Source organism: Fringilla coelebs (assembly GCF_963513975.1).
Source record: "Fringilla coelebs genome assembly, chromosome: 1".
Lineage (NCBI taxonomy): Eukaryota > Metazoa > Chordata > Aves > Passeriformes > Fringillidae > Fringilla > Fringilla coelebs.
Genome location: NC_140028.1, coordinates 102,568,766 through 102,591,052, shown reverse-complemented (window position 1 = coordinate 102,591,052; position 22,287 = coordinate 102,568,766). Strand labels below are relative to the sequence as shown.

The 22,287-nt window shown below is 39.8% G+C and overlaps 1 protein-coding gene and 1 long non-coding RNA gene across 6 annotated transcripts in view; one reads left to right on the top strand and one right to left on the bottom strand.

The window, feature by feature from the left end:
• Positions 1 to 17,117, bottom strand: part of GOLGA4 (golgin A4) — a 75,329-nt gene extending 58,212 nt beyond the window's left edge. For all 4 annotated transcript variants that reach the window (XM_084203853.1, XM_084203854.1, XM_084203855.1 and 1 more), the window contains exons 1-2: positions 16,895 to 17,117; positions 11,338 to 11,433 (exon numbers count right to left, since the gene is read on the bottom strand). In XM_084203853.1, coding sequence (XP_084059979.1) covers positions 11,338 to 11,433; positions 16,895 to 16,981 — 183 coding nt within the window. In that variant the 5' untranslated portion in view covers positions 16,982 to 17,117. The remainder of the gene's footprint in view (positions 1 to 11,337; positions 11,434 to 16,894) is intronic.
• A 120-nt stretch (positions 17,118 to 17,237) lies between these two features.
• Positions 17,238 to 21,842, top strand: LOC311153548. Of its 2 annotated transcripts, none has more exons than XR_014616149.1 (3): positions 17,238 to 17,614; positions 18,383 to 18,589; positions 21,444 to 21,842. It is a non-coding gene; the product is annotated as an uncharacterized lncRNA (long non-coding RNA). The 2 variants fall into 2 exon arrangements; XR_014616150.1 differs by lacking the exon at positions 21,444 to 21,842 and adding an exon at positions 20,864 to 21,128.
• Positions 21,843 to 22,287: the final 445 nt, after the last annotated feature.

Here is a 22,287-nt window from a genome sequence, read left to right as displayed (position 1 = left end):
GGTGAAAACATGAAGCCAAGAGACTGGAATTTGAATTCAATATACACATAATGTAATGCATTTAGGAGTCTGTAACTGAGAGACAAAAATATTCCTCTCATGATTATACTCACATACCTAAGTTCAAGGTTTGACTTCTTTACACCTTGAGATTTCAGAATTGTATTGACTGCTGACTGAACCAAACTAAATAAAACAAAATTGTTCTGAAAAAATGAGACAAACCCCTCTATCAAGTTACTAAACAGTACTTTTAAGAATCAAATACTAATATAAGTTAGGAGTTTAAATTACTTTTTTTTTGGTGACAAATTTATTCCAGTGCTGTAGCAGATTAATTACATAAATTCAAATTGAGAGAGAGAAATATTTTCACAGGTAAGATCTGAAAGGCTACATGACTTTGAATTTATGTTCGCCAAACCCTTTCAGAAAATGTAAGAAGTGGTCAATGTTCTGTGAAAGCCATATACAATAAAGAGCCTCAGATTCGCCAAAAACTATTTGCCAACAGAGCTAAAATTTCTCACTTTTAAGTTACTGCAAAGATGAGCTGCTAATAAAAAAAAATGGTCCCATTCCTCATGCTCTCAATCCTCTACATGCCCCCAGAGCCTCAACACACTTGCCCTATGCATTCACTGTGGTAGCAACAACACATTGAGTTTGTTGTCCTCCTCTCTAAGCCTGTTAGAAGTATAATTCTTAAGAATAAGCTGTGCAAAAGCTCCTCCTACATATACATATATACATAAATGTGTATCTCTGTGTGTCTGTGTATATGTACATATATGTGTGTATGTGTGTGTGTGTATATATATATATATACACACACACACACACATACATACAGGTGTGTAAAACCTACCTACATTTTTTTTCTCCTCTGAGCATTCAGACAAGACAAAAATAAGAAAATTGACAAAACTGACAAGTGATAATGGTTCCAGAAAATCTTCATCAACTGTTGATGGTCGTATAAATAAATTCTTGCTCCTCTTGAAAGGGCATATGCCAATAAAAAAAAAGGCATATACTATGCATACACAAGTGTACAAATATACAGCAGCAATACTACAAGCAAGCCAGATGACCTCATGAATTAGAAGCATGCAAATTCACAAATAAAATTATGAAATTTTTTAAGATAAAAATTACTATGCATGTTTGGAGAGGACCAATTAAGAAAATGAAAGACAGTTTGCAAAAGCACTGATAAATAGATTAGGCAAATATTATTAACAAAAAGATTATGAACATTTTTAACACGTAACATATATTATCTTCAGCTTAATTAAATCACTTTTAACAACATGACCATCAAGAACTTCTGGAACCACAGATAATTTAAATTATCTCTCCACAATAACAGCCTGCTAGTGCTCAAAATATTAAGTTGCGACATTTCACCATAGCATTACTTTGCTTAATCCTAATTGCATTATTTAGTACACCAAAAGTTTGCATTAAAAAGGATTCCTCTTTGATCTCTAACAAGTTCATCCCCCCCAAAAAAGATGGTCTGTCAGCTTGTTCAGTGTCTATGAAGTGTTATATTTTCAGTAATCCCTGGAAGTCCATGACCACATTAGTGCAGCCAGGTTCAGGAGGCCCAGAAAACTCGCAAATTTACAGATTCATTCTTCCACAAAATATGAATTATAAAACCCAAAACACAGAGGTAAGATGACAGAACTTTAAGCAACAGCACAAGTTCATTTTTAAAATTCACTCAAATTACCTGGTAGAGTGATAGGGAGATGCAACTCTGTTTTAACCACAGTAAGATCCAAACTATCCACTGCCTAAAACATGCCAATCCATATAGCAGTTATGAATTTGAGAAAGGAAATTGACACAGTACTGCTTGACTTTGCAGACATACAACTCCAGTGTCTCCATCATAACTAAAAGTTTACACAAACAGTAGAATGCATTTAAAAAATCAGTTCAGTTTCACTGATGCTGATCAGGATGCAAGAACATTTCTAAATCACCTCAGCCTTGCCCTTTGTTGTTCAAGTAAAGGCAAGCACAGAAGGGAAGGAGGCCTCTTTTCCTCAGTTTTTAACAATAAGACCGGTTGTCCTTGGGACAACTGGCTTCCTGAACTATTAGACAGAGAATAAATAGCCCCCTGCAATCCAGAAAGAAGCAGTTAGTGACCTGTTGAGCCACTTCAAATGCTCACAAGCCTGTGGGACCAGATGAGTGAGCTGGAAGAAGAACTCCCTAAGCCCTTCTCCCTCACTTATCATCAGTCTTGGCTAACTGGGGAGGTCCAAGATGACTGGAAACTGGCCAATCCAGCGCCCATCCAGCAGAAGGACCAAAAGGAGGATCCAGGAAACCACAAGCCTGTCAGTCTGACCTCAGTGTCCAGCAAGGTTATGAACAGATCATCTTGAGTACGATCACACAGCACCTACAAGGTGGCCAAGGGATCAGAACCAGCCAGCATGGGTTTAGGATGGGCAGGCCCTACCTAACCAACCTGACCACCTTTTATGACCAGGTGTTCCACCTGGTGGATGTGGGGAAGACTGTCGATGTTGTCTACTTGGACTGAGCAAAGCCTTTGACACCATCTCCCATGGGAAAATCCTGGAAAAGCTGACAGCCCATTGCTTGGACAGGTGCACTCTTTGCAGGGTTAAGAACTGGCTGGATGGCCAGGCCCAGAGAGTGGTGATGAATGGCCTTGCGTCCAATTAGTGGCCCATCACTAGTGACATCCCCCAGGGATCTGTGTTGGGCCTAGACCTGCTTAATATCTTTACTGATGATCTGATGAGGGGATTGAGTCTACCATCAGCAAATTTGCAGATGACACCAAGTTGGGTGTGAATCTCAATCTGCTGGAGGGTAGGAGAGCTCTGCAGGAGCAACTGGGATGGGCTGGATTGATTAGACAAATGCAACGATATCAGGTTTAACAAGACAAGTGTCAGGTCCTGCACTTTGGCCACAACAACCCCCTGCAGAACTACGGGCAGGGGACAGAGAGGCTGGACAGAGGCCAGGCAGAAAGGGACCTGGGGGCACTGACTGATGGCAGACTGAAGGTGATGCAGCAGTGTGTCCAAATGGCCAAGAAAGCCAATGGCATCCTGGCCTGTACCAGTAATAGTTGGCCAGCAGGACCAGGGAAGTGATTCTTCCCCTAGACTCGGCACTGGTGAGGTCACAGCTTGAGTGCTGTGTTCAGGTCTGGGCCCCTCAGTTTAGGAAGGACGTTGAGATGCTGGAGCATGTCCAGAGAAGGGTGACAAGGCTGGTGAAGGGTCTGGAACACAAGTCCCATGAGGAATGGCTGAGGGGTTGTTTAGCCTGGAGAAAAGGAGAGTCAGGGGAGATCTTTTCACTCTCTACAACTGCCTCAAAGGAAGCTGTAGTCAAGTGGGAGCCAGTCTCTTCTCCCAGGAAACAACTGACAGTCTTAAGCTGCATCAGAAAATGCTTAGGTTTAGGACATTTAGGAGGACATTAGGAAGAAGTTCTTCAAGAAAGAGTGATTAGGCATTGGAACAGGCTGCCCAGGGAGGTGGCGGAGTCACCATCCCTGGAGGTGCTTAAGAAAAGACTGGATGTGGCACTTAGTGCCATGTCTAGTTGATAAGGTGATGTTAGGTCATAGGTTGGACTTGATGATCTCAAAGGTCCTTTCCAACCTACTCAATTCTGTGATGCTGTGAGCCAACCTTACAAGTAAAGAAGGCACAACAATACTGAGGCAGAACAGTGAGCCCTCTATGAAGATGAAATTTCAAAATATTTCCTCTTCAGTAGCCAAGACAAGTGTTTCTCACTGCAAATAGCTACCAAAGACAGAATATACTCAGTCATGGTCCAAAAGTGGTATTTCTTTAATACATTTAGATCTGGCTGCATTTGCCCATGAGTGAGTTCATCCTCCACTCTCCAATGTTAGGTGACCAACAATGAAAGTATTTAAGGGCTTGCTTGTAGTCCTAAGTGTGCTTCCAAACTAGAATAGCCTATCCTCAAAGGACAGCACCCTGCAGATGAGCGACCCACAACAATTTCAGAAAGATTGTTTGCCCATGGGAGGGACTCATCTTGCAGCAGTTTTGGCAGGACTGCTGCTTGTAAGATTGGAGCCAGACTGGAGGAGTTCACAGAGGACCATCTCCCATGTGAGAGACCCCACAGCATAGCAGAGAAAAGACTTCCCTCCCTGAGCAAATAGAAAAATGGTGATGAACTAACCAAAACCCCTTCTCCCTGTCTCCCCACGCTGTTAGGGGGAAAGAGGGAGGGGCTGGGAGGGGAAGAAAGGTATTTAAAATGCTTATTTTACTTCTCGTTATCCTTCTCTGACTCTGTTAATAACAAATCTACATTATACCTTTAAATTTGAACCTATTTTGCCCTTAGAGTGTTTTCCCCCAATTCTTATCTCAACTCATGAACCCTCCATTAATTTCCCTTCCCTCTCCTCTGCCCAACTGTAACAAGAGTGAGTGAGTGAACAGCTTTTCTAAGTGCCTGGCGTCTGGCCAATGTCACACCACAACACTCTGACAGCTCATAACCTGGTACATATTTAGTTAAGTTATGGACAGAGCCCCCTAGTGAATCCTGTAATGACACTACTCAATGCTTTCCAACATATACATGTGTTTTTATCTGCATTTTACTTTTTTTTCAACCAACTATTCAGTACAACTTTAAGAACTAACGGTCTAGTTAACTCTGGGGTGGGGATGTTAGGGAAAGGGTGATTAAAAATCACCAAAAAATTATGAATCTCCACCTGCAAACAAGCAAGAAGTAACCTGCTAGTCAGCCAACATTAAATAGTATTACCACACAGGATTCTTGTGCTTCAGGATTTGTCCTAAAACCCACTCTGAATTATCTTACTAGCTTCAGAAACATTAAATATATCTGGTGCTATATTGCCTAATGTATCACCAGCATATCAGCAGTAGGCTGGTATAGCAATCAATAAAACTAGACAAGCTAGAATCAACTGAGATGAAGCATACCATAAACAGAAAATGCAAAGATGTAGGTCATTCTTTAACCTTTTCTAATCCTAAGAATACCATCATATCACACTTGAAGCTTGTTATAGAAATCGTACTAAGATCTTCCAACACTGTTTCAGATATACTCTGGGGGGACTGGCTAATACACCTAAAGGCTGTGCTGCCATTTAGCAGGACCTTGATAAGCTGGAGAATTGGGCACAAAGAAACCTAATGAAGTTCAACAAGGGGACTGCACCTGGAAAAGAATATCCCCAAGTATCAGTACAGCTTAGGGGCTGAAGCTCTGCAGGGGAGGACCTTGGAGTCTTGGAGCAGCTGCAAGTTTACCATGAGTCTGCAGTTCCCCTGCAGCCAGGAGGGCCAGTGGTACCCTGGGGTACATCAGAAAGACTGTGCCCAGCAGGTTGAGGGAGGTGATTCTCCCCCTCTACTCAGCTCTAATAAGACAACGTCTGGAGTGTTGTGTGGAGTTCTGGACTCCTCGGTACAAAAAAGATAAAGAGCTACCAGAGAGGTTCCTGCAGAGGACCACAAAGATAATTAGGGGTCTGGAACATCTTTCTCACATGGAAAGACTGCAGGAACTGGGCCTGTTCAGTCTAAAAAGACAAGACGGAGAAGAGATCTAATCAATACATACAAATATCTCAAAGAAGGTTGTCAAGAGGATGGTGCCAGACTCTTTTCAGTGGTGCCCAGTGACAGGACTAGGAGTAATGGCCATAAAATAAACCACAAAAAGTTCCACCTCAACATGAGGAAGAACTTCTTTACACTTAGGGTAGCAGAACATGAAAACAGAAGGTCATAGAATGTCCCTCTCTGAAGACATTCAAAACCTACCTGGACACATCTGTTTCCTGTGTAACCTGCTTTAGGTGACCCTGCCTTGGAACAGGGCTGGACTACATGATCTCCTGTAACATTGAGTTGGGGGCGGGGGGGGGGCGGGTGGTGTGGGTCAGAGACAGGGATGATGCACACTCCAAAGTTCTTGTGACAAACAGCCTCAAGTTTATTCCCACAGCTCCTTTTATAGGAACTCCAGTTACACACCCAGTTACACATGTGATTCATTGTGGTCTTAACACCGTCCAGCTGTCTGGCCAAGGATACATTTGCATTTAGAGCTGAGTTACATTGGCTGAGGGTCCCCACATAGACTGAATCCAACCTATCCTTGCCCACCCAGAGACTCCAGCGCTACAATCTCCAGAGGTTTCTTCCAAGCCTACCAATTCTGTGACACTCCAGGGTAAATAATCTCCCTAGCCTATACTGACCTTAATCTCAAGCACCAAATTTATAAACTGAAGGCTGTTGAGGACTACAAATAGTACAGGTAGCACAGTGTACAATGGCACTGCAAGTTACATGTTGTGCCCTGGGTGGGGGAAAATGGCTGAAACCCCCAGCAGTGAGCCCTTTGTCCAACAAAAAGGCACAGCCTTGCCATGCCAGCTGGACTGTGCCCAGCTACCCAGAGACTCTGTAGAACCCAATGAACAGTGAGAAGACCTCAGATCAAATATCACCATTAAAACAGGCACATAGAATGAAAGCCAGGTGTTCCTTTGTTCAGGGTCTGTAAAGGAGACATCCAGCTCCATCTGTCATTATATTGCCGTACCACGATAAAAATTCTTAAAAGAAGCAGAGTCTAGGACTCTGCTATAGGAAACCTTGGGTCAAGGCAGTGAGGGAAACTTGTCTCATGTATGTCTCAATATGAGTGTGTGGGGAGTCAGGTGGGGCACCCATCAGATCATTAGAGCCGCTTGTGGTGAAGGGGCTTCAGTCCCAGCAGCAAAAGCCTAGGGTGGCATGAGTGTGACTACCAGAGTGGCTCATGAGCAAAGAGGAATGCTTCCTTAGCAAACTGTGACATTACTGATCTTCTGTCACAATATTTAAGTCTCATTCTGTTTTTCTGCAAGTAAAATCCTACTGACTAACAAACGTTTCTGTCTTGGACAGAAAGCTGCAAATGAGGTAAAATGGTTGATGAAGCCAAACACCAGATAATGTCACCTTCAGTATTATCAAAGGACACATACAGTTATTGTTTAAATAACCTTTGTATTTTTAACATTCTGAACAGTTTTTGTAGCCCACAAGTTTGGCCTAAATGAAGCAGCCTTACTTGATCTTTAAAGACTTTCTGAACTCTAGAAGTGACTGTGTTCTTATACGTATTATTATTCCTTGTTCCTCTGAAGAACTGCCATGCTCAAATCTTCTTTCACAAGGATTCTGGTGAGTGGGATGCAAAGGCCAAAGTACATGCAATTCCTAGATCAAACAGCTACCTTAGTATGCTGTGAAAGAAACTGCAAAATTTAACAGGGATCAGTTAGGCCCAAGTCTCATTGCTCTGGAGATGGCAGTAGGTGAATATTATACATGTTAAATGTATATAGTATGCTTGATTGCCAAAGGTAATCATTATTCCCTTTGAAGAAAAGAAGAAAATCAGTAGTTCCAAATTTTGTATTAGCCTGTTATCAAGCAAATTTGAAAATTCATGCATCTTGTTAGCTAAGTGCATCATGGCATACATGTATTTGTAGTATGTTAACAGAAAAAAGCTTCTATAACTGTTCATGAGCAGTTTTGCTATGTTATATACCAGCACAGCAAGACAGAAGAAAGGGGATGAGACTACAAACTTGTCTAAGGGAAAAGCCACCATTTCCTCATCTACTTCAAGAAGGAAGGAGATGTCAACTATCAGCTAAAGGTTTTGTTTCAACTCTTACTTAAAAAGAACTTATTCCCCAGAGTAAAATATATAAATAAATTTGGTTATTTGTCCTAAAGGAAAAGGAAACACTGAGGAGCTAAAATTTCAAGAATTTCTCTCTGCAATAAAGAAAGTCCCAGAATCTAGGAGAGCTGAACTGCACTTTCAGAAAGCTGTTGTACAGAAATCAAATAGGTCTTTTCTGGTTTGCTTTTAATTTTCATGAGACACCTAAGCATCTAAGCATCCTATATGTATCAGGAGTTGTAAAATACAAGCAGTTTAGATTCAAACTACCTTATGCAGCCTCCAAAAATTCGTCCTAAATATCAAAAAGGAAAAAAAAACATATATCTGAACCACTACCATCTTTGCATGGCAACACCTATTTAGAAGTACTTCAAATAAAGTATATGAATACAGAAAAGACAAAAGAATAACAAAGTATAGAAGGAATATTATTTCAGCCTTACTTGTCATGCTTTATTAATAGCCAATGTTAAAGAAACATTTCAACTAATTTAATAACACAGTCATTATATACCAGTAAAGTGAAACCAAAAAGTACCTTTGCTAAGTATCTTTAGGTCCAAGTGCTATATATATTGTGCTCTGCTGTCACTTCCATAACACTCACTAGGATATCAGTGACGTTTGGATGCTGGTAGGTCACCCACAGCAACCCATCAGCTGTTTGCTCTCAGCTGATAGCAAACTAGCACCAGCTTTGTTATCTTCTGCAGCTGGGCCTTGTATACTTGTAAACAAGTATACTGTTGTAGAACAAAAAGAACATTTTTAACTTACAGGAGCTGTAGTGAATACAATTTATGTATTTCACCTCAACCCTGTTCAAAAGCCAGTGTGGTAACAGTTTGAAAACTGAACACTATTTTTCCATAGAAAAGAATAAACTCACTAAATAAGCATATTTTAATAGTTTAGGGCTGTTTCAAATAGCAGCATATCAAATCAGAAAGCACTGGATATGCAAATTGTCAGATGAAGTTCTGTGGAAGTAGTTTTACCTCACAAAGTGATCATATTTTACGAGCTACTTGCAATAAGAGAATACAGAACTAGTCAGACATCTGCCTTTTCCTATTCATTAAAAAATTTTGGAGTTTTCTATAACACTGCTACTGGAGATTCATATATCAAATAAAATACAAGCTGAAGAGGAAAACTGGCATAAAAAAAAAAACTGGTATTACATAAATGGAGCATACAAGTTGTAGGTTTATTTTAAACTGATAGCATCTTGGAATCTTGAAATATTATTTTTTAAATCTTCTCATTGTAGAATATAAAGTAAAAATGTTGGCATGTATGTTTTATTATAATTATTTGATCAAACAAATGATGTCATTTACAACTGTAACTAATTCTGAAATTATTTTCATTATAAAAATATTCTGAGAATAAACCAAAGATTTCATGTGTGATACTTGCAACTTTAATACTATAGAAGTAAAAATACAAAAACCTGATCTATTTAAAGACATACTAAAACATAGGTCAGAAGAGGACACAAAACACACAAAAACGCTATGAAACACTAATTTTCCTTAGCTTTCAGTAAATATCCCTTTTAGTAAAAAGGGAAAGCAATTATTCATGTACTGCAAAATGTTTTAGCATACAATACTCTTCAACCAAATATTTTCAGTGTATTAAATGCTGTCCAACAGTTCACTATAATGCCATTGCCATTGACACCAGCACATAAAACTGCCTGGTCAAATGAGACCACAAAAAATACCCTCCAAAAGACTTAATGCATACATATAATCAGGGCATGTATTTTCAGTGACAATATGCAATATCTGCGCCTTATTTAAGCATTGTATACTGCTACTGAATTGAATTTTTGGAAAATCTAATCCAAGAGATTTCAAAGATTATTTGCTTTTAATCATACTGCCAACATTTATGAGAATTTTTTTGAGAAATTAGATTTCTTGTTTTAATAATTTAAACTTAATTTTTTGTAAAATATTCCGTTTGATGTAAAACCAACAAAAAAAAAAGATATTTTCATCCCCTTAGGACTTCACTACTTCTTGAATTTCTAATTAAAGGATGTGTTACACAAGTAAAACTGTTATGGCAGCTCCCCAAAGACCAAGGATAACTGCAAATCTGATGGTACTTTAGTACCATCTGTTTTTACTCTGTTTATACTCTTAATCTTATTTCTCCTTCTGCCTCTCTGGTCATTCCAGTCTAACCAGTCTATTTAGAGATTAATGTTCTTCCACTCTAACTTGGCATGTGCTATGGAGAATCCTTTGCTTCTTCTAGGCCACAGTAGTAGTTCTCAAGTGGCAATATGCTACTTCTATACCCTGTATTAAGAACAGAAAACTTTCCTTACTGAAAAACGTAGTACGTAATTTATCCTGGGTGATGTTGCTTGCTAACATTCTGGAGCACCAGTTAACAGAAAATCTTTTTCCAAGGAGAGAGGGAATTCATTACACACATATATACATATCACAGTAGAGAAAATAAGTATTTATTAGAAAATACCAAAATACAAAACAAAATCATAAGGTACTTTCCCTTCAATTTCTATTATTGCAGGAAGCAAACTGCCAAGCTGTAATCGCTGATAGCATTCATAATAAAATCCATTGTAAATTTCAGGTATAGCTGATTAACTCCTAAAGAAAAAATTATGTTAAAAATTAAAGCGGATTGTTCCACTGCAAGCAAATGAATCATTTTTTGTGGCAAAACAAAGCAACTGAATTCTCTCACAAGGACAAAACCTGTCCTCTGAAAAGGTTCACAGACACAGAAGCATCCTGCTTTATGCTACCAGACTATGTCCATGCTCACTAAGTCAGGGAAATGTTTATTTGTGTTTGTTGCCTTTTTTTTTAAATCAAATCGCTTCAAAAGAGCCATAGTACTTAATATGAAACAAGGTAAGTACAGATTATCTTCTTTGTTTGCTTTATTATGCAAGTCAAGGTTACCCATCATCCTGATAATTATTTTAATTATATTTTATGACTGACAATTTAGACTCAGTTTAGTTTGTTGTTCAGGTTTTTTCTTTTTTTGGGGGGGGGGGGAAGGTGAGGGAGCTGGGATGGTTTTAAGTTCGGGGGAGGGGAGAAAGAAAGTGGGGTGGGGGAAATAACTTTGTGTTTGATACTTATTACTGGCACGGTCAGAAACAATCACAAATGCTCTGTAAAAACCTTTTGGATCATCCGCCTCAAATTACCTGGATTCACCTAGCTTTTCAACCAAAAGTGGGACAAAAACGAAGTGAATCTCTCTGAATATATCCTCTGTCCCACTACCTCACTGAGTTCAGTTCAGGAGTAAGATTTTTAAGACCTGAAGACTTAAAGCGTTTCCTAATCTGGAGGGTAATCACTACAGCTTAAAGATCTGTTTTACTACTATTAAACACTTTGGTGTTTAACCTAAAAAACAGACTATTCATATCTATAAATACACAGAAAATAGTGAGATTGAGAAATTTTTTAAAAATGTAATGAAGGACATAAAGTTAGGTTTTTTAAGCTGAAAAGCAGAGAAAATAAGTTCTCAACTGACCTCTTTGTCTGGTGTTAAAGTGCCTTCATGATTCTGATCTGTAAACGAAGCTGTCCTGATTCTGTTGCCAGTTGATGGAGGGGATCTGGAAGGGACCTATAGAGAGATATGTGTATCAACAAATAATACTATTAACTCCAGAACTAATTATTCTGTATCATAATTTACTCAAGAATTACTAACTATATCATCTCAGTGAAACCCAGTCAAGATCTTTTTAAAGAAAACAACTGTCTGTGACAAGTTCTACCTTACTAAAAAGTCCCCAGACCAAAATGTGTCATGAATCAGCCACAAGAACAAACAACAAAATGGGTTATTTTGATTATTTCTGACTATGGTCCTCTTAGACCATATTTGAAAAACAAGCCTCTAATATTTTAGGAACATATTACAGTTGCTTAAGGTTTAAAAGTTTGGTGATTTGACAGGGATTCAAGCATTTACAAGTGGAGGAGAATCTGATCAAGAACTTAGAAAAGTAACAACAAAAAAATGACACTAAGAAAATTCATTAACTTTAAATTTGTAATATTTATAATATTGAATCTAAAAAATTAAAAAGGCACAAGAAATTGCTGTATTTTTCTGATGTCTATACTTGTTGTTCCTGTCAGAACTAAACATCTATTCACAGAAATTTTACAACTTCATTCAAACTGAGGTTCTAAAAAGTCAACCAACTCAAAGAAACTACCTTGCCAGCCTCATCATTCAATCTTCAAATATAAAATTTCAGTATAAATATAATGAGTAGTAAAGTATCAACAAGCAGATCTATACAAAAGAAAGTAATTAGCAAGATTTCTTATCAGGTGTTGTGAAAGGCTGGAAGGATTGTGGACTCAAAATGTTTCAGGCATGCGGCAGGAAGAAGAGGAAGGTCAGGCCTTGCTTTGATGAGGTGATGCCCTCCTGCACAGACCTGTCCCTCTGGGCCTGTATCCCAGTTCTGCAGTGGCTGCCAATACCTGGCACACCAAAGGAAATGTGCCATACTCTGCCCCTGGAGCCTAAATCCAGGCCCAGAGTGGTCAGATGACCAGAAGTTCCACCTGCGGGAAGGGCCCAGGGGTACGTAACCCAGGATATAAGCACATGCATGCTTTGACCCTATCTCTTCTTGAAATTTCTTTCAGCTGAACAGTGCTGGAACCAGGAGTGATAGCTGTATTTGTTCTTTTTTATATCAAAATTATTCTAAAATCAGTCATAGTTACAGGTCTGAAGAGGTAGGCCAATGTCCCAACTTGAAAATACTACTCAAAAGTCAAACAGCTTACCTAGTACCAAATAGCTATTCATCATGAAAGCTCTATGTACTGCTGAAAACAATCATACCAAAGCATTCATAGGATTTATAAAAAAACCCAATCTATTAATGCTGACAGCCGACTCTTCTTTCATTCCTACCCTCAATCTTATGCCAGGGTTTTAAAGATTATTTGAAAATCAATTTTCTTCTGTTTGGTGAGGGTCAGAAACATTCAAGTACACTTTGTCACTGCTTAGAAGCAACATGAACACATCTCTTTACCCTGCCCTTAATGGTTCTTCAGTTCTCACTGCTGCATTCAGACTTCTTGTCAATTTACAGTCATTTCAGTGGCACTAAGCTTTGCAGCACAAATATTCATTGATCTTATGCAAAAACAGAAAGAGCTGAAACAGGATAGTATAGTTATATTGGAAAGGTTCAACTTCCTCACCAGCTCAGGGCTGACTAAAAGTTAAAGCATGGCTTTAAGGGTACTGTCCAAATGCCTCTTCAACACTGACAGGCAAGGTGGGGAAGGCACCGACTGCCTCTCCAGGAAGCCTATTCCATGTTTTGGCCACCCTCTGGGTAAAAAAGTGTTTCCTCATGTTAAGGCCAAATCTCCCATGACAGACACAGTTTGAGTTACTCCTGCATGTTCTGGTGCTGTGTACCAGGGAGAAGAGCTCAGTACCTCCCTCTCTACTTCTCCTCCCAAGGAAGCTGTAGGGAGCAGTGAGGTCACCCCTCAGCCTCCTCCTCTCCAAACCAGACAAGCCCAGTGCCCTCAGTGCTCCCCAGAGCACATTCCTGCCAGCCCTTTGCCCTGCTTTGCTGCCCTTCTCAGGACATGCTCAAGGACCTTTTTTAATCCTTTTTTAATAGAGGGGCGCAGACCTGCATGCAGTACTGGAGGTGAGGCTGCACCAGCGCTGAATTCAGCGGCATAATCGGCTCTCTTGGCTGGCTGGTGATGCTGTGTTTGATGCATCCCAGGATGAGGTTTGCCCCCTTGGCTGCCAGGGCACACACACTGCTGATCCCGTTGAGCTTCCTGCCAACCAGCACCCCCAAACCCCCTTCTGCAGGGCTGCTCTCCAGCCACTCCTCCCCCACTTCAGACTTGTGCCTGGAATTACTTCAACCAATTCTTCATCCAGTGCACTGCACACCTGCTCATCCCACTGATGGAAAACTTGTCTGGAAGAATACTGGGAAGAACAGTACCAAAAGCCTTTATAGAACCCAGAAAAACTACATGCACCACCTTCCCTTTGTCTACCAGGCAGGTGAACTTACTGCAGAAGGTTTTTTATAGAGGATTCTCCCTTTGTGAACCCACGTTGACTGTCTGATGATCGCACTGTTCTTTAAATGTCTCTCAACAGCATACAGTATGACTTTTTAAATAATTTTTCCAGGTTCTGAGGTTAACTCTGTAGTTTCCTGCATACTCCCTCATGCCCTTCCAGTAACCTGGAATAACACTGGCTGGCTCCCAGCCAGCAGGGACCTCCCCAGACTCCCGGATGGCTGAGAGGGGTCCTACCTGTAACATCTGCTAGCTCCTTTAGTACCCTGGATTGAATCCCATAGGCCCTATAAACTTATAAACATTCGTCCAACTGACACAACTTGTCTTAAAATTTCCGTGTTCACAAATGGAAAGTTAATGTTCCTGCAGTCATGGTCCTCTGACTCAGGACCAGGCAGACCAAGGTCTGTCAGTACTATTAAAAACAGAGGCAAAGAAAGTACTGACTGTCTCCATTTTTTCTTCATCCTATTTGTCAAGTGACAATCTTGGACGAGTAGCAGTTTAAGACACCTGTAATTGCAATAGCGCTTTTTTTCCACCCTGTCAGCTATCAGAAAGAGATGTGTTCCTCAGACTATGAGGAACAGGTACTCTCAATTTGGCAGATGACATCAGTTAGCTAACCATTCATATGAAAGAGGAAGGCCTAAAAACACCTCCTCGGAAAAGGTTATATTGCTCAAGTTATACTTGAGAAATTTTACCTCCACGTTTACACCAGTCTTAAGTTAGTAAATTTAGTCTTGGACACTACAAACCAAAGTACAAATGTGAAGTTCTAGGTCTCAAAGTAAGGGATATGAGTAGAGTATAGAGGGTATAAAGCATAGTGAGTGAAGCCTCTCTACAACAGGGTGTAGGAAAGAAAAGAGCAAAAATTAATGCAAACATGAGTTTCATAAACTAAGAAATGGTACGAGTTAGGAAAATTTGGTCTGAAAATGTTTTGACAGGAAGGAATGCATTTTAAGGATCTGAATTACTGATTTGAATAAAAGCAAATGAAAAAAGCATATCCCACAATTTTGCAAGACTACAGTATATTTTATAAGCCTCAAAACCTCACTTCTTCCTTCATAGACTCTGTTTTCAAATGAGATACAGGAAGTGAGAAGACAAACTTATTTTACTTCTAAGATCAAATTTAACTATTTCCCTCTAGTGTTACTTGAGAGCAACTGAGGAGTAAGAAACATTGCAAGACAACTATTTTACATGAAATAAAATTGTTGTAATGTCTTGTTGTAATTTCTTGCTTCTGCCTTTCCACTTACGTCAACCCTTGAGTTACATAATCTGCTCTGTTCACAGTACAGCAGACTAAGTCTATAGACTAGGTATAATTTACTATAAGCTCTCGTATCAGGTTTCAGAGTATTTGTCAAAGTTAATTTTTCAAGAGCCAGATAAAAACTAAAGTATACTATGCTGTTGGGTGCATATATGCACGCAAGCCCATATTTATTCAGTAGAATGATTTTCAGAAAGTATCAATTCAAACACATGCATGGAGCATTCCAAATTAAGTGAATTAAAATATCCTGAACTAAGTGGATTACAATGCTGTGTGAAAGGTATCATAATTTAGCTGCTGCACATTGAAAACAGAAAGAGCAAGATCAATCTCTTTTACACTGCACTGAAAGCTCACCACATATGGCAATTAAGACAGCACTCTAAATTAATACAAACATACTTCACTAACTAGAGAAGGCACAGAATGAATATTATGGAATGCCTTAAAGTAAAACTCAACAAGCTACACAAAACTTCATAACAGATCCATTTCCAAAAATCTTACCTCTATTTCACAAATGAGTGATTCAAAGAATAGAACATAACTGTCAGCAATTTTGAAACCATGGTCTAATACTGTGACTATGCAGTGCCAAATCTCCCAGCGGTTCAAATTACACTCAGATCAAGCCCAAGCAACTAATCAGCTATTTCTCAAATTAACTAAATTACCTGTCTGTAGCTTAATATTCACAGATTCAGTGTTTATATTAGTTTTTATACTTTTCAATTCCAAGATACACAGGACACTTAACCTAGCAATGAGACACAGGAAGACATTATCAGCAGACTTTGCCAATAGGAAGTTAACTTGCTGAAGTCTTTCTACCCAAAATTTGTGAAGAGCGAGTTTATTCTGCTTTGACACATGCATGAAATCATCACAACTTTTTTTTGGCCACTTTCACTTAGATACTCTGCACACATGTCCTATCTGGTGTGTATTATTATCACTTAAAAATAGCCTTTACTAGAATACATTTATAATAACTTAGTGAAAGAAAGTACACACAAGAGGAAAATGGCCAATTAAATTATGACTAGAACAAATAAATAAGTGCCTTGTTCTCAGATTTATACTATATTCTCAATTAATCTACAGTTTAAAGAAATGCAAGAATAAGGGTGAACTAAGCAAACCACCCCTCTAAAAGACGTTAACAGAAGGGACGTATAGAACTGAAAGAACACGCATTAAGATGAAAGAAAAGGATAACTAGGGAACTCAATGCTGGATTGTTATTCACCACCCGTGAAAGTATCATTACTTCAAATGCTAAGGAAGAAGCCCATTTCTGTTTCATTCTGTTGTATGTTCAGGCAAGAGATGGCTTTTACATTCTTCCACAAGACAGCTTTTGTAGAGTGGAAAAAACGAAGCACGGTTTCTAGCAGGAGGAGTATCGGTAAAAACTTAGATGACGAAGTTCTAGCGAAGCCGCCCAGCGCTGACAGTGACCGTGGCAGCGATTTCCGCCAGCCGACCGACCCCGGAGCCTTCGGTCGGACCGGCCCCGCCGCCGCAGCCGCGGGAGGGTCGCGTCGCACAGGCCTGGCCGGCCGACCCGCAGGACACCAAGGCCTCCCCGGTCGAAGCGCGGCCCTGCCCCGCCAGGTGCAAGGCCGTCACACGCGCCCACAACGGTCCGGCGGACACGTCTCCCAGCGGCCCCTCCTCGCCGTACCTGCGGCGGGAGGGAGCTGGCACGTCCGCCCGCTCCGCGCGGCAGCACCTGCTCCTCGCTGATCTTCTGCTTCAGTTTCTTGAACATGGTGGCAGGAGGGAGAAGGGGACAAGGGTACGGCTTCCGGCCGACTGGTCAGGCGGCAAGGGGCATCCAGGGGGCGGCGGAACCGACCTCGCCTCGCCCCGGCCCGTGCAGCCGCCGCCGCTCCGCCCTCCGACCCCCTCCGCGAGGCACAGGCGGCCGCGACCGCTGCGCCTGCGCAGCCAACGTGGAGCCGAGCGCTTGGGCCGGCACGGTGTGCGGCGAGGCACAAACTTTCAAACGCAATGCGCGGCGCTCTTCCTGCCACAGCCCTGGCGGAGGTGCAGCCTGAGCGGCCCTGGGCGCCCGGACTGCGGCGGGGCGAAGCGGCGTTGCCTGGCCTCACTTGCTCCATCTCTCCCGGAGGACGAGGGAGATGGTGCCACCCTGAGACTGTAGCAGGCGGAGTGACTGTTTCTGTCCGGGAGGACAAAAAGCAGAGCGGTAAAAGCTGCCGCCTCGCTGCGCCTGTCCGCCGCTGTAGCCGTTTTGATTCCGTACCTTACACCACGGAGACGCTCGATTTGCCAGCAAGCTGGCTCTGAGGGGCTGTAAGTGCTCGCCTAAGAGTCCTCCTGGGCCGGTCAGTATAGTGTCGAGGACAAACTTTCACAAGTCGAAGAGCCGGACAGCAAGGTAACTAAAAGGTGCTCGGTTCTAAGGCTTGTGAAAGCTTCCGACCAAAAAATACCCAATAGTTGCTTTTTGAAGCTGCCTGGAAACCTATCTGCTAACAAGAAAGGCGCGAGGTTTTTCTTTTGAGTAGCCTTCTGTTTGTAAACCTGAGATACACTGTTACAACTAAAGTGCCTTTGAAGGTGGAAAGGCAGCGTTTACTACTACTGCTACTGTTTGCTGTCCCCACGAAACTGTGGCAGAAATGCTCTTGGCTGCTCAAGGTTAAAACCTCTGGCTTTAGATCCCTTGTTTGTGCGTGTGTGTCCAGCGCTGCGAATGTAGATGCACAGGGCTGTCAGCAGGAGCCAGCATTCGTTCTCCAACAACGGGACTGTTTTGAAACTTACTGTGTTGACAGTGACATTGTATGAAGCCAAAAAAAAATACATGGTGCTGTTTGCAAGAAACGATGTGTTCTTCGGTAAAGCTTCCTACTAGGGAGGCTGTGTGCAATAATCACAAATGCCCACAAATGTTTTCACTGAAATACACTCCTGAAATCTGTAAGTAGCTTGGGGGGGGGGGGGAGTGGATAGGAAATTGTTTTCCCATTTGTTTTACACTGACTAAAAAAATAATCAAGATAAATCTACAGCAAAAATAAACTGCTGATTTTCCTAGGTTTTTTTTTTCTACATTAAACAAGCATATTTTTATGTTTGTTTAATGTAGAAAAAAAAACTTTTCTTTCTAATAACAATTTTTTTTTTTTTACAATCTGTTTAGTTGTAGATAAACTGTGACTGGTAGTGACCCTTTTGCTTGTGTGTTCCTGTTAATACTCTATGCATACTGTGTGTTCCTGTTAAGACTGTATGCATACTTCAGATGACAGCAGTGACTTCCACACTCTACTGATTTTTCCTGAGAACAACTGTTGACTTCAAACACCTTCAAAAAAGTTCATCTGAACCTACAAGCTGTAATAGCCAGGTAAGTATCTTGAAGATTTGTAGGGTCTCTTTCCTGTACGTTGAAACAGAATTATAGGAAAAAGTCCCCAGAACTAAAAGGACAAAACCATCTGAATAGCAGTCCATAAGGAAATAAGATAAAATGAACAATTAAGTTTATTGCATTCATAAAAATTAAACATTTTCTGCTTCTGTGGGGTAGCTTCTGTTTCCTCTAAATATGGCATGCAGCAGCATGGTGGTAAAATTCAGAGATTATCAAGTGAGAGGAGTATTGCCTGGTGAATGCTTTGGGAAACCCTTTAACAACCTTCAATAACCTAATAAATCCATTGCCCTCTCATACCTATGTTCTTTATTACAAATGCTAGCTCATATTCTCTTTTTCTGTTCAGATTACTCTTCTGATTTAAACCTAAGTCACTAGATGTAGTATGTGAATTTGATGGGCAGATGCATAATTGAAAGGATACCTGCTCCTGTAGCTATCAAATAGAAAAACACAGCATTTTAAATTTATTCCCAAAATTTATACAACACAAAAGAGAGCTCTGTATTATTTCCCTGGAAAATTTAAAGCTTGAAATGGTAAGTTGTGAGTGTTTCTCATGTACTGATGTTTTTGTAGGACTAAAGGCTGAGTGGAATAGAACAAATCTGAGATGAGAAACTATGATAAAATAAGTCATTTTTTCCTACACTAAATTCTTAATTACTACAGAAAATGGTAAGGGGATTTATTAGTTGAAACTCTGATAATGGGTTGCAATAACAGTAATCTGGTAATCATATGATAATTTGATATTTTCTAGGGGACTCTTTTTACTACTGCAAGGTCTTTTGTCATGTAAATTTCAAGGTACTTAATCACCTCCTGTTCTTCACAGGAGGTGCCTAACCTGGGTTTTAGAAAGAGATGAAATAATATTTGTATATATCATTTAATCATATATAGATTGGTGGCATTTAAAAAAAATCAATGTGAATTTTTGTGTTCCTGAATTGGTATCTTTTGTGATACATAGCTATGTGACTTCCACAAAGTGGAATCCCACATTAAGCAGCAGTATCCAAATTCTCAAGATATGTATGATAACTCTGCAAAACTCTATCATAAGCCTTCTAAATGAGATTTAAATGTTTTAGCATCTGAGCAAGTTTGACTGAAACATATTGAGACATACAAAGCATTTACGCTAAACCCCACAGAAATCCTGGGGAAAATGTCTCAAATTACATTTTTACACACAGAATGTCAAAATTCTATACTTACCTGAATGATACCTTATTTCTAAAAGGTTGATCTGATCCAGCAGATTTATTTGAAAAATTAAAAGAAGTAGTTAAAAGGGAAGATATGCCCCTCCATTTTATATATTCCTTAAGTACACTAGTTAACAGATTAAAAAAGAGAAATATAACATCATGGTTCTCTCTGCAAAAGATAAATGTATACTTGCAAAAGGCACTGGTTATGGTAGGTAATTAAGAATAAAGATCTCTTTAAATTCAGTCTGTAGCAGTCATTAAGGGAAAGGGTGTTGAGTAAAAGACTATTCTTATGCCAGTCTAGATTTTTCTAATTGTCAGCAACACCAGCCCACACATGCCTGCCATCTCATTCCTTGCCTTTTTTTAGCTTCAGTGCTTGTGAGACCATCTCCTTAGTCATTTCTGCATGTTCAGTCTGCAAAAAGCTAACCTGGCAAAAGAGCAAGTCATTTCTGCTGACTTACTGTGCTGAGTTTCCCCTGAGAACGGGAGCTGCTGCAAGGGAGATATAGACAGTCAGAAGCTGCACAGTTTTATGTTGCAAGTTACTTCAGATCGCTCACAAACATTCAGATTGCTCTTAGCTGAGCAATTTGCTTAACTTTAAACTCAAATAATCCCACTGAGTGCTTCTTCAAGTTCAGATAACAAGCAATTCTATTACTGGAAGTATTGATACTATCTCAACCATCTTAATTCCTATTGATGTCTAAAGACTTCAGCCTACTGATGCGTAAAGTCTTTAGCCAATCTCATCTATTTTTTTTAATGCTGTCTAAGACTGTAGCTTTCTGGAAGTCCCAAAAGAGCCATGGGCATAAATTACGAATATGACTTTCAAAACACTTTCCCACACATTCAAATTCAAATACTTTAGGACAGACATATGAATATGCTAGCAGCTAGTTCTTTCAATCCAGTTATCCAATACAAATATTAAAAGATATAGAAAAGTGTAACATAACATATGTAACATTTCTGGTAACTTTTTAATGTTTTTTCTTTTTTTTTTTTTGGAAAGGTGGTTTTCCATGTTTGAATTTTTCTTTACATCATCATGCTGTTAAACACTGTTGAACAATCCTATTATTCCACCCGGATAATATTTGACATTGAAGAAATTACTGTAAAAATAAATTAACAAGAACTGATAATAAAGTAAAAAAAAACTAAGAATAAAGGAGCACTGATCATGTAACAGGAGTTACTCTCCAGAGCTTATGTACAAACTACTGTTCTTTGCACACAGTTTACAGAATGTTGCATTTAGTAATATTTGCAGTTTCTACTCCTACTCATAAAAATCAAAATACTGTTGTTGATGTTAAAGTACTCAGGGAGTATATCATGCACAGTTGCAGAGGTAATTTCAGTTTGGAAGTATTTTGATTTTTACTTTGATACAAAACACAGCACATTACCTGACAGTGAAAATTGTGGCAACTCATTATACCTGCAACCTACAGAATGAGAAGTAGTTGTGCAAAGTGAATTCATTATAGTCCTGTGATTTGAACTCTAAAAGCTTTAATCTAAATAAAAGAGACAATCAGAGCATTTTTCTAGCCTGATCTGATTGCTAATTTTACTTTTCTATTTAGATGTTGTGACTTACAACCACCACCAGATGACACTGTTCTAGGAGATTGTGCCTCTGCAGTCATTGGCAGCATTACAAATGCAAAACCGTAACAACAAGGAGATAGGAGTTAACACCATTCAGGTCAAGGCACAAACAAAACCCAAAGTTTCTTTGTCAGCTGTATAATCGTTCTCTGTACAAAGTATAGGTTGCTCTAAGTAAATTACTGGATATCAAACACAAAATTTCTTTACCACGTGCCTGAGTTCATAGCAAACAGTCCATGCTGTTGATTTATGTATTCATATATTCACCTTCCCAGGTATTGGCCTGAACTCAGTACAAGTAAAACAGAGGAAAGAAATTTGTTAATTAATTGAATAAAGATGGTGAGTGGCATGAGGGGGAAGTCAGATTTGTGAACATGTTCAAAATGCATAAGGCAATGAAAAGAGCAAGAGCACTGTATGAAAATGCTGAAAGGTACCATAAAGGCTGAAATTGTTCACACTGAGAAGATGAGAAGAATTAAGTCACTTCAGAGAGAAGAAGAGACGACAGGCATCACTGCTCTGCAGATGAGAGGGAACAGAACCTCTCTGCCTTAATGGGAAAGTTGAGATCACATTTCATGCCATATACCTGTCTTTCCAAAAGTACAAAGTGCAAGCTCAGCCACTAAAGAGAAACTGCTAAGAACCACTGCAGTAAACTGGCTCACTTGAGATAGCTTTTTTATATGAACAGGAATATAAGAGATCAAGAGATTTAAAATTGAGTGGCATGATTTGATCTTGCAAGAGTCTGACTTTCATAAAACAAAAATCTTAATTTTATCACTACTTTGTTAAGTGGTATTTCCT